At 38.6% G+C, this 13,757-nt stretch overlaps 1 protein-coding gene across 2 annotated transcripts in view; it reads right to left on the reverse strand.

Annotated features, from left to right (window-relative positions):
- The window catches only part of LOC124159479, a 211,450-nt gene that overhangs the window by 22,663 nt on the left and 175,030 nt on the right, over positions 1 to 13,757 (reverse strand). For both annotated transcript variants that reach the window (XM_046535311.1, XM_046535310.1), the window contains exon 3: positions 12,971 to 13,183. In XM_046535311.1, coding sequence (XP_046391267.1) covers positions 12,971 to 13,183 — 213 coding nt within the window. The remainder of the gene's footprint in view (positions 1 to 12,970; positions 13,184 to 13,757) is intronic.

Consider the following 13,757-nt stretch of genomic DNA (forward strand, 5'->3'; position numbering starts at 1 on the left):
TGAATTTTATTTTTTAATATGATTAAACTTTGTTTAAGATACCTGAGTCAAGCCGGCCAAATTTTAAGGTACGTGTTGTTAGAACTTAGCCATTGATAAGGAAATGGTCACTACTCGGTCACATGAATCACTGACAGCTTGGCTGCGCACTCAATTGCCAAAAGTTTGAGGTAAAATTGTTCATGAAAGATGTGGCCCTGAACATATGAGAGCAATTCCAACTCTATAGGACTCCTCAACACGATAGAAAAGTTCGCTCAATCTGACGTTTATCTTAGACCGTCCGCGTTGAGGGTTGGCTCAAGGATGGTGTGGGAAGTTTTTAGAAAAAAAGTTTCGCCAAAATGTTTGTTATGCTTCATCACACATATGCTAAGAAAGTAATTGTTTTAATCTTGAAAAAATAAATGATAGCCATATCTTCATAATATCATGTAAGAGTAAGCGATAAGTACGATCGTCTACAACTAGCAATGAAAAATCATTAGAGCAATTTCTCTTAGATATGCACCCCAGAGTTCATTTAACATTGAATGAAAACTACAAAATATTGAATACAATCACTAGTAATTCTAGCTCTTAGAAAGAGGCGCGCTATTTGCAGATCCAGAGATTATTTCAATCAAATAGTCGAAATAATTATCATAAATAACCAAATTATTATAAATACTTCAACATTCCGAATGCATTTGCAAAAAGAAAGATGTTCACTCCTTATAAAATGCCGTCTGCATATTAGCGTGATGACATGTTCATGCAGCAACACGTTCTTTAACGATATGTTTCCAGCATTCGTAAAATAATCTAATCTACTCTACCGTTACTTGAATTTCCGGAGTAAACAGACGGAGTGTAGGCCGCGATTTTTAATCGAGACCCTTTAAACGTCTTTCGTGTACAAAATAAAATGCTAATAAAACGGGCTTGACGGAAACCGAGTTCCTGTATCTTTATTTGCATGGCAATCAATCTTCGGGAGAAATTATTATGGCTTCGTGGAAACATGTTTGCATAACGGAACATAGGAGGAGGCGATGTGAAAAGGGAGAGAGAGAAGAAATAATCATTTCGCTGATTAAGTGCACCGTAATCCTTCATAAGTCAACCGTGACTGAGCGGATTACAGGTCTGAACATCACGTTGAGTACATATTCAGAACGGATGTTGAGCCGCTGAAATGAAGTGCATGATATAACATCGGATGAACAACTTAGATCATCTTAGAAAACTTGTATACAGAATGGCTTTCGTTAATTCCATCATCTGAAGCTATGTTTATTTCTACTAATTTCAGTAATAACATTCTGTTCGAAAGTATGCAGTGGGTATCACGAATAATTATAATAAAGAGAATCATGGTAATTTTTGTAGTGATTACTGAAAAAGTGCGCTGAATAGCTTATATGTTTTTTTCTGGTTAGAGCCTGAATCCAGAATGAGTCATTAATTGATAAGTTTCGGATGAGCAGACCCGATATTACCTCAAAATTTGGCAGAATATTGATTGAGATTAGATAGTAGTTAGTAAATCAATTGGGATAGATACACTATAACGAAACATACACCTTAAATGAAAATCTGAGAAAAAAATCCCCTGAACCGGGAATCGAACCACGGACCATTGAATTTCCAAAATATTGGCTATTTTTATAGTTGAAACTCGCATTAAATGTGAAAGGCGAAGATTTCATATGATGTACACACTTTACCCTAGGAGGAAGCGTGGTGAAGCCTTCGGACTCCAATCAAATTCCTCCAAGTTCGAGGTGGACTAGGGAACTGGCCGGAACGAGTGGATTTCACACACCTGTGGGTTAGTCCGAGGTGAGGTCTATCCTTACATATCCAAACCAACCTTTGGTTGAGGCATTGAGGGAGTGGTACTCTATAAAATAACCAAACGATGTTAAACGCCTCCTCGTGCCTTTTATTGCTTCCTAAGCAAGAGAGATCCAGCTCATTTTGATAACAATTTTTTCATGGAACAGCATGGCGATTATCTTTAAACGTTTTCATAAACCCGCTTTGTTGTTCGTCTTCTTGTCCAGGTCTAATCTTGCAACCCAAGTTCAAACCACTTTCCGATTATCTATCAAGCTGGATATTGTAGGATAATTTAGAACCAGATGACAATGCCGTATTTAAACAATTTTATGGTGATTGCAGCTGTATCTCGATTTTTGTGGAGAATTTAAATTTAAATATGGAAATTAGTTCAACAATTGCCTCCAAAACCCGATGGCAGCGCTGTGAAAATGATGGAAAATCATAACAACAAACTTGTTTACATCAAAGTTTATCGAAAATTTGTCGCGAGAGACACGTTGCCTTTTATAAAAATTAATTTTTTCACTATGATTTTATTTATTATGATTTGAACCCATGTACAGGGTGAGCAAGCAGCAAGACGTTATAAGCGTCCTTCCTTTAACCCTCTATTAGTGTCCGCCGAGTCTCATTACTGTGCTCGTCCACACCATTGCGAATCCGCCAACCCGACCGTGACACTATAAAGTCGAAAAGGGGGAGTGCGCGCGGGAGGGAGGAAATAACAAAAGAGCGAGGAACTGCGGTCCGGGGAAGATTGATTATAAAGGAGGGGCCAGCGAGAGATTTAAACGCACTGCCCGTCAAGGAGGAAAGAGATGGAAAAAATCGTGGAGAGAAGGGGAAGCGGCCATGGAACGGAGCCATCTTGTTAAGGAAGTCCACTCTTGTGCCAGCACATTTCTTCACATACGATCTCCAAAATTTACCACCAGAATACATAGTCGATCCTCGAAGTGAATGCCCCCTGCACTGTTGGAATGGGCAGTTGCGTAAATAATACCAGATGGTAAAAATTATAATTCCACCGCTGCTGGTCGCCAAATATTATCTCAAGAAATCACTCCTTTCAAATGTATCTTGGATTTCTGGTCCAGTAAATCGTATGTGTAAAATTTGAGCCATGTAATCGTTTATGATATTTTGTCCATAGAATCATAAGCCAGAATCAATTGACACTATTCGTGTTCCAATATTATAAGGAAATTTAAGAAAATGGCCATCCCAAATCGAAATTTCGATTTCGATGGAAATTCAATCGAAAATCACGAAACGAAGATTGAATAAATGGCTGAGATACGGGTTTGTGGAATGGTATTCTAACGTACGGTTTTATGGACGAAATTTAAGATACAATTGTATGGCTCAGGCTTTACACATTCAAGTTTGTGGACTAAGAATTTAAGATATATCACAAAGGAATGATTTTTTGAAATACTATTTTGCGGCTACGAGCGGTAGAATCAATCATTCTCAGTACTGTAAGTAATTACAACCTATCTATATATGTAAGCAGCTCTAGTTTACTAAAATGGTTGAATGAATAGTTATTGTATAGAATATATAAGTCTATATATTGACTATAAATTGTATCTATGAGTACAATAGATCGTTTATTAGACAATGTATTGTATCTAAACTAGTCTGATAGACTATCTTTTGTATTTGTATGTATTGCAATTCTAATCGGTACCAATATGACTAAGGCGTAAAAATTGGTTAAGAGCTTTAAGTTACTAATAGAATATAAGTGTCAATCGGAGCACGTATATGACTTTCAAGAGGCGGATAAGTGAACAAATATGAGAACAAAAATGACTGATAAATTAATTTCAAATGTCGTAATTATAAAGCATCGCCACTGTTGCAGTTACTCACCTGATCAGTTTCTATCAAGTATCAAGTCTATATGAGTTAATTGGGGGAAAATTAATTTTGCAAAAAAAACGAAATCTGCCGTATTTTTGTAATGAATTACGCATCGCAATAATCGATTAAAAATTGCAATAGCAATTTAAAAAAATAATTTTAGATGAATACCTTAATAAATCTCATCAACTACAAATCCCATTGTGGACCGCCTCTTCAATGAGGCATATGATCAATCAATCAATAATGAGGATCAATTTTCATAATGAGAGCTAACGGATTAATCGGTAAAATAAAATAAGAGGGTCGCTTGAATTATAATGTTATTGCGGTTATTTGAATACCCCTTCTAATGGAGCAATTCAAGCCTTTGGATGGACGGATAGTGCGGAACTATTAAGACGACTACAAGACTTTGGAAATCTGAAATTCTCATGCAAAGCAAATCGAGTCTTTCCATGCAAGCCCGAAGTCATTGGGGCAGAAGCCATTTCGCCTCATCGAGCATGCGCTTTGAAAACTTTCCTCCGAATGGTCGCGGACGAATTCAACTCGGTTTAACGGATAAAAGGAGACAGCTCGTAAAAGCCTTTTCACTTTCTTCGAGTACAAACCCTTTGACTATCGCGCACTCCGGAAATGGAAATTTGTTTCGTCACGCTTGGTTTTTGAACACTGTCGCAATTCTCATCGCGCAAAGCCCATCCCTCGGAGGGAGAAAGGAAAGGATTACGTGAAGTGAAAACTCAATCCAGAAGTTACGACCGCGCGCGAACTGCGACTTCGAAAATCTCAGCAGAGAGGAAAAGATTTATTATTCACGCTCTGAAATACTTTCGTTTATTTCCGGAAAAATATCATCGATACCTCCACTGCACTAGCGCTTAACAATTGCCCACCGAATCAAATCCGCTCATCCAGGAGCTTGACAGTACGGATGCGGTCAGCTGGCATTAGGCAAAGGAAAAACGCAAACCTCCATTTCTCCAAGCTTCAGAGGTGAGCGTTTGCTCTCTGACTATTGCCAGTTGAGCGCATTCATATTGTCGGGCTCCTAAAGTAGCGGCTTTTATTCGGTGCGCAATTGTTGAGCGTTTATGCAGTGGAGGTATCGAAATGGTTCCAGATTAAATCCGCGGTTATCGGAGGGGTGAAGCTAGATTGTCTTTAGCATAGGCAATTATTAGTAGAGGGGGACATTTTGGATTGTAACTATTCGATATTTCCAATACTGATATTTGTAGTGTTATTAATTAATAAAACTTTTGAGTTAACCCGTGTCTTGCGGCTTAAAAGTCAACGTTTGTTCCCATCTACCGGGGACCTCTTCAGGAATAATTAGATAACATATGAATCGCGAATGTTTTATCAACTTCATTTTTAATCTTAATTTTAGATTTGCTCGCGTTGGGCAATATTTCGACCTTCAACATTCGTCCCTTCAAATAATAATTAAAGGAGATTCAAAAAATTAATCTCCTTCAATTAAAATCTGAAAAAAAGAAAAGGAACATTTCAAAGGAAAGGAGGGTAAAAAATATTCCAGTAGGCGCGACATCCCCCCTGACTTTTACCCTTACATGACGATTCTTATCTATGGTGTGAACGGAGAGTATCTATGAAAATCTCCCTGATTCCATTGTAAACACATCTTCATTTGTAAGCATATGGGTTTCCGGGAACGATAGAACTTTGCCGAACCAGATATTCTCCTCGAGTATAGTGCTTAGACTTTCCTCTCTCCTTTGCGGGAAATGATAAAAGAACTACACTGTTTCACGGCTAATAACTCAGGTAAGAGATTAACCGAATTTTGGAAATAATAATTCATGCACAACTTGGGTCTTCATTTCATACGCTCGAATGGAAGGCAAAGTTTTGCTAGGACAAAATATCACTCGTGCTTCCATATGCATAGTAATTTAGTAAAAACTGTGAAAAAATCACCCGAGGGCTGGAGTTAATAAATATTCCCTTTCCTTAATACTTCTTTTTAGTTGCAGTCATAAAAAGGGCAAAATTATAATGGAGAAAAAGTAGTTCGCTTTCGTTTTAACTACGTGCACAATTGGGGTCGGAAAGGTAGCCATCGTAAGATAAAATTCAAAGTATTAATTTTTTCCTTTGTTAAAACTCAAGGAATTTTATGTGCTGAAACCTCGTGTTGCCGAAATTAGTGTCTTCACGCGTAAGTTGATGCAATTGCTATGCATTAAAGATAAAAAATGGCTACAGTTCCTGACAAGAATACAACCCGTGCATACATTCCCTCGTGCTTTAGTCCGTCCAACGTATCACTTTCTTTCAACACTTCTTTGCGTGCCTTGACGAAATGTGGAAGGTGGCCAAAGCGTCGAAGTCGGCAACCCTTCCGGACTCTCTGTCTGTTCCAATTCGTAAGATTTCACCGACGTTGTCCGTCTCTTTCCAACATTGTCCCCCTCCACCCGCAGCTGCATCAAAATTCCCCAAAGGTAACACCGCTTCCGGTCAACCCTTCCCTTTTCGATCGGCAACTCCATTAATCCGTATCCACTAGCAATCGCTCAGTTCAATGGCGTAGTCCGGGAAGTCCGGGAGGTCCGAACCTCCCCCCTCCCCCCCCCCCCCCCCGAAATATAAAAACACAATTACTCAGCCTCATACAAGAAAGCAAAATACTGATAAATCATGAATTTACAAAAAATTTACTTGAAAAACGAAATTTTTCGATTATGAAAAGTGTTAAAATTACTTTAAAATTTTTTATTTATTACCCAGTTTTTCAAATATGTTCCCCTGGTTTTGGGCCTTCCCACCGAACGAAATTCTTGACTACCCCACTGCCTCAGTTGGTGCTATGCGATACTCAGCCGATATGACCGAATGGCGTTCCAATTCAAGCCTCTTGCTCGTATGCATATCCAGATTTATGTTTGAAGAATAAGTGGGGAAGCTAGGCTTCCAAAGCACTTAGGCCTAAGGGTCCATTGCGCCAACTACCGATGACTGATCACCCATAGAGGCCTATATCCTTAGTAAATGCCAAGAGGTCTCCAATGGAAGATCTCTTTCCCCCTTGGGCTCCATAAAAGCTGAGCCCGTCTATATCGAGTCCTCATGAATGCAGGGCACTCGCATATTAGATGGGTAGTAGTTTCCCCTCCCATTTAGCACCATCTAAACTTATCCGAGTCTGCAACTCACAGTCCCCCTCTATGAATGCCGAACAAATCATATTTGGTAAAAATGAATATTTGGGTGTATGTTGGCTGAGTCACATTCTTTGAGCATAGTGATGGTGACTGCCGTCCGCTTAGGCGTAAAGAAAACCGAAGGATATACCTACGTTTGTTACTTCTGCGGGCAATCAACCCATATTATCCAAGGAAATCTTTGATGTTACTGTTTACCTATTGAGAGAAATATCGATGATCATTTTAGTATAGAAAGTTTCAATTTCTCTCGAAACAGTAACTTTCAGGCCCGAATATTACCATGTAGAATTCTCTATTCGTATGCTAAATGTGCTGCCAGCTCGAAAAAGAAAATTCACAGTACATATTAATTTTTTCCTCAGTTGGGACTCGAGGATTCCATACGCTAAAGCCTCATACTGCCAAAATTGGTGGATTCCCACGTATGCTGAAATTGCAAAAGAATTTAAATGAAAACTTGGCAGAGTTCCTAAATAATTAATGAAAATCATTTGGTTTAAATCTACGCTTCGTGACGTACTACACGAGTTTCAATAAAGATTCAATTGTGCCAGATGATGGCATTACTGTGTTTAAACCTGGGCCGCTAATAAATTAAAAGAAGAAAGAGTGGATTTAAAAAAAGTTATTTTAACAATTAATTCGACTAACTTTCAGGAAGTGAAGCCTGAATTAATCAACAAATAATTATTTTAAATTCATGTTGCGTCACTGGGCGACACCATGAAATGGATGACAGAAAATTTGACACAGGGAAACTTTTGGAACGCGCTTTCTTTCTTACGACACGTACTCTCACGATCATGAAAACCTCTTGTCTTGTCCGACGCGGCGCTCAACATGCTGATCGTGAGCGACAACCGACGATGGCCCATCACCCAAAGGGAGCGATGCTAAACAACGCCGATTTGCGGCGGAGATACGGTTTCAGTTCATTAGTGATTCACTTTTCGTGTCAAAGTCGTGCGCGGGCGAGATTTCTTGTCGGCGATGAGGCGGAAGCGATACATTGTAGTGCGAAGCAGTGCGTGGTCAGTAGATGAAGCCATAACGGCGAGGGCGATGTGAAGAAATTGGGGCCATCAAGAGGGTACCATCAGTAGCGCAGCAACCGACAGCTGCTTTTTAACTCTGCCTCCGCCTGAATTTGGAAGTAAAGATATTTAAAAGATATATACGATATATAAGATATAGGAAACCGCCACAAGGGCTCTGAAGAGCTGAATAAAGGGGTTTACATAGAGGAGGCCCTGGTTCGTCCCTTGGAAGCTTGATTCACGTTGCCAGCGGAAGTTTTTAAAACTAACTGATATGCAAGGATGCATATCAATTAGTTTTAAAAACTTCCGCAGTGCGGCGACGAGTGCAGAGCGATGTATCATCCTTAATATTTACAATACAGTAATTAGATTCGCAATGAGTGGCATGGAAAAGTTGTGAATTTGTCCGTTAAAAGTTGCGATAATTTGAAGTAAAAAAATCAATTTCTGTTTATAGTATAATTCCCTGAGGAATTCGGATCGATAACACTGTCTGGCAGTTTTCTCCGCCGCCATCTGCTTAGATTTATTTGATGAACTTCTCATCCTGAACTATACTCTGATATTAGTTTTCCGCTCTCACAGTTTGAAAATTTTTCGATTCTCTCTTCAGGACTTTTTACAACCTAATACTCTTACTTAAACGATTACCTACATTTATTTTTCTTCGTAGGGGGCCCTATTTAAGTCACGCTATCGAATTACCGTTCGAAGTGGCTTCATTGAACTGTAATCTATTGCCACACCGTGGCTGCAAGGACTTCCTATATTTCCAAAGTATTCTCTCTTTATCATCATCGAATCTCTTACAAAGCACATAAGTACTTCTTTCGTGAGTTATTCTGAACTGTGATTAAGCGTTAAAGTGAGTATTGGGTATTATTCTCCACTGCGTGCTTCGTCGATTCCGTTCAAAACTACGAATACATATGAAGTAACAGCACTCATGGTTCAAATTCTCACCCACGAGAGTGACCACAAAGCTCAACTTCCGTATGAAGCCCATGAAAAGGGTGCAAAAAAATGGTTTGATGAAACAGGAGTCAAATTGAAAATAATGTCCGCTCCTTCATGACGAAATGTTTTGAAAAAAAAAGTGACCATGGGAATGCTTTTCGCCCATATTTTTTTTACTAGCTTTCTTCCCAAATCGCCTCAAAATTTTGGATAATCGGTGGAAATACCAAAAAAAATATCGGACACAACATTCTCGAACGGTATCGATGGCGTAATGGTCTTTCAGACCTTGCCTTCAACTCGCATTTTCAACCGCCGGGACACTTTTTTTGGAAAGTTTTTTTTTGTTAAGCTCGTCTCTTTTCTTTCGTGATCTTCGACCATCTCACTTTCTAGTCCCTTCGCTGAGAAACGGGACTGCCTAAAAAAATGCTTTCCTTGTCGCCGAAAGACGAGGAACTACGCTCTACCGACTGACAATCTCCGAATTAGACAGCGGGATTGTTTCCCAACGATCATTCGAGGAAAAGTCGAGAGAGGAATGTAAAGTACATACTAATTAGAGGCTAGCAGTCAAAGTTCATCACCGAACCGAACAGCTGAACCGAAATATCTTTTATGTGAGTAGCGTGAAGAACTAGATGAAGATCAATACACATAAGTAGTTTCCTGATTATCTAGCCTATCTTTTAACAAAGAGCTAGTAGAGCTTATGATATGTATAGGATTACGATGCCACAAATGTTATGGACTCTTGTGGGTATAATACTAAATTCACAGAATGTATTTCAGCCAAATAACCCAAGATACACATACGACTAAGTATAATGCACTGCCTCAAGTGGGACATCAAGTTAAGTAAATTTAATTTGTCTACATATCATTTCCTAGTGTTTGCATACAGACATTACGACGTTTGCCGACAACATGGGTCATAAGAAAAATTGATATACCTACTTATCCAACGTATTGAGTGTGTGCATGCGCTGAACTTACAATACACTCTTCGCCAATTCTGGGTAATAATTTAAAGTTAACAATTGAAAATTGTAGTTGTGCACATGGTTAGCACAATTGCATGAACAAAGACCTAAAGGAAGCAGGGAGTGGCGCTAAAAAAATCCTCGCCCTTTTCCATGAATAGATTGAGAACATAGATGCTTCGTCACTGATATCGAGAATAGTAGAATATGGATCTCAAAACGGAAATAGAAGGCTGTTTTTATAAGTCACAGTATATCCGAGTAGGCAACAACATTATTTTGGCAAACAGGCCAAATTACGGTGATTCGGCTGGTGCGGTGTCTTTTTAGTGTGCCTTCTTCTTATCCCAAGGTCTTTGGTTCAAACCTAGCTTAGCTGTGTCGAAGAGAGAGAGCCTTATCTCCACTTAGGTGCTGCTTGAAGGTGACTTCTCTTACGATACTCAGGTGGCCAGGATTTCAAGCCTTCCCTTTTCTGCCTTTCAGACTTATTTTCTTCCCTTTTTTCTTTCCTTTATATCAATTTCCTTACAAAACAAATGATCTTAGCTGTCTATCATTTTGTTCAAATGCCAGCACCAAAATAAGTCTATCCAAATTCGATATTTCTCTCAATAAGGCCTGCTTGGCGATGCCCCAATTCATGCGGATCGAAAATTCTTCCAAGTAGTCAAGCGCAGAATAAAACAAGGGAGCAGCGGTGGCCAATATATATAAAATATAACCGACGTATCTATTCCAGGAACATTTCTCGCCCCCTAACGCAAGGGCCGTAAATCATCGGCTAATAGGCCAGCGGCCGATTGAGCAACCACTTTTTCAGGTCGGAACGGGTATCATTACACCTATCGGAAAGACCCGCCCTCATCTCTCAAAAGTCAATGTGCAAATTTTGGGAAGAGGCGGCTGTTAGTTTGACTGGAGGCGTGCCGCGAACGTTCCGATCGCCGCCATTCACGTGCGTGGACGTCTATACAGAAACTTCGCCGCCGGATTTGATGATTTATATTTGAGGTGGCCGGCGTCGGCGGCGGGTGTGTCCCTGAAATTGGGCCAGCAGATGCATTTCAAAAATCGCAGATAATACGCGGACGGTAAACCTGTAATTCAGATTATTCGCGTGTTCTCCTTTTTATTTGGTGCCGTTCCATCGGCCTATCACTTCTGTTCCGACGCGGAAATATACGTGATTTTCTCTTCTCCCGACGGATTGAATGGCCTTTGACAAATGGGGACAGGAAACGAATACAACGTATGAGACTCGCGCAGAAGAGACTTAACACCTTGGACAGAGAACTTAATATTTATGTAAATTTCTGTATGTCTGTTGCATACAGAAATTACATATTATTTATGTAATTTATGTATAAATAATATTTAATTTCTGTATGCAACCGACAACTGATTTTTTACTCTGCCTCCGCCTGAATTTGGAAGTAAAGATATTTATAGCGCTCTGAAGTATTCAACGCTGAAAATTTATTGCATATTAAAATGATTGAATAACTAATATTATTATTGTAAAAATACTATTATATACTATTGCTGTTTCAATTATCACTATTATAATTGCTTCTAATTTTGAAATTTTATGGCAAAATCAATATTAACAAGGATAAAAAGATTGCGTATCACCTTTGCAAATAAATAATGCCCAAGATGGCAAAGTACCTTGATAATCTTAAGATTGCTGCCCACAGCTAATATTTTGCGACAAAAATGGCCGGAGAAAAGTGATTCCATCAATAAATTTTTGGTGTAAATGTGAGTATTTTGAACGATTAAATTGCAATTTGAAATTTCAGAATTAAAAGATACGAGTTTTATCATGGTAATATATAATTTTCAAACCATTGGCAGTTCATTTCCACTAAAGTGGACAAATAGCGAGCGATACATTATTTTTGTATCAGATCCTCCCAAAAAATGCGAAAATTACTAGTTAAGAAGGAAAGGTAGATATTTATAAGTCTTAGTTTAAACGTGCCCATCAAATGTAGCCGGAAATTCATACTGTATCCAGCTTGAATCTGAGCAAGGCGTCATACTGTATCCAGCAATTACCGTACGTTTGAGACTATCCTAGCAACAAGATGAAGTGTATATTGGAGGACAGGAAAATTATTATTTTAATAATCATAAAGCCAATTAGATTTTTAACTTGCTTAAATATTAGTGTTCCAAAACCATTGCGTAACAGTAGCGCGACTTAAAATATCAGGAAAAATGCTTCAAATTTATTCGGGGAATTTCTCTACTTGATTTTTTATTAAGAAAGTACCTCACCTAAATTTGAAATTTTCAGGAAAAATATTATATGAAATGAATAATATTCCTTTAATCTAAAATGAAATGTGGCATTACTTCTTAACTAGGAAATTTGCAGTGACGGCAGTAGTCTTTTTTTGCGTAGCCTCAAAATGAAATGTAAAGGGGTGCAAATTTCTGATAGGAAAATTAATTCCTCAATTAATTGAGAATTTATAAAATTTTATCTTGACGGAAAATTATCTTTAACGCATTATACCCATTGTTGTCTCCAAGCAACATCGAAAATGTGTAAATTTTCAGCTCTATTTAGAAAATATCTTAACAACGTATTATTTTGTGGTGTAAATTTTAATGACGAAATATTTATCTGCCATAATGATTATGATTGAGTGCAGAATTTTCATGTTTTCAAAATGAGAAATCTTTAATTTTGATATCTCCCAGAAGCAGGGATGCCGACTTACAGAAAATATTGGGGGGCCCAAACCGGGGATCTTGCCGCGGGAAATTTTATAAGTAGTGAGTTTAAAGTTTTTTTTAAGTGTTTCAGAATAGTCATATGATCAACATTAGAACCATGATAACTCGAATCTCGATATATGGACTCTCCGGGGAAAATCGACAAGCTTGACACATTTTTTTCTCAAACCCATAACGACTGCGTAGGGCTTTGGCCCCCTCAAGCCCTACGGAGTCGGCACCACTGCCCAGAAGCAAGTCTGAGTTGGAAAGGGTTAATATTGTATGCATGAGATGAATCTTACTTCTGGAGATGAGCGTTAGTATTCCAGAACTTCATCAGCGTCCTTATTTTTTTCGTACTCACCGCAGCATGACTTCCCAAAGTCTAGGCGCACCAACTGCACCATGTATGGCTCAAGCAGGTTGACGTACCACCAAGGGGACCTCTCGAGCCCCGTCAGGGTACAAGTATCGGCCGTGAAGAAAGAGCTGGTGCTGCCATCTATAGCCTTGGATGGTGAACCTCCCTGCTCAGTGCTCACTTGCATGGCAGCTTTACCCGCGGCCACGTTCAGAACTGTTGGAAGAAAGAAAAAATGATATTTTTACCACTATAATTTTTTCCATAGTAAACAAAAAAATGAACCAACTACTGTAAAATACTAAATTATTACTACAATCGACCAGCCGCTGGCCATCTACCATTGGAAAATAGGATTTTTCTCATTGCTCTAACACTATCCGGTATTTCAAAATAAGACCATAAGTATCTAAACAAAATGAAGAGGAAAATAGAAGTGTTGATGTCAGAAAGTAAATAATTTGCCTACGAGAATTTTAGGAAAAACTGCTCGATTTAATCGCATTCAATATACGTAAGAGGTGATCCCATTGAAAATTCAATTCAAAATCACTCCTCACGGCTGGGTAAAGGAATACAATGCAATTGTTTCTGGAAGTAAATGAGAAATAGAATTAATTTTTTGAGAAACATGGGTTTGATGAGTTACATAGTGAACTCACAAAATGTTAGTTCTAGAATGAAAGGATAGAAAAAAATGCATTCGCGAAAATAAATTAAAACATCATGGACACCATTAAAGACCTAACCGGCGGTCGATATAATTGTAGTGTGACTGAAAAGATATATA

Source organism: Ischnura elegans, chromosome 5 (genome assembly GCF_921293095.1).
Source record: "Ischnura elegans chromosome 5, ioIscEleg1.1, whole genome shotgun sequence".
Lineage (NCBI taxonomy): Eukaryota > Metazoa > Arthropoda > Insecta > Odonata > Coenagrionidae > Ischnura > Ischnura elegans.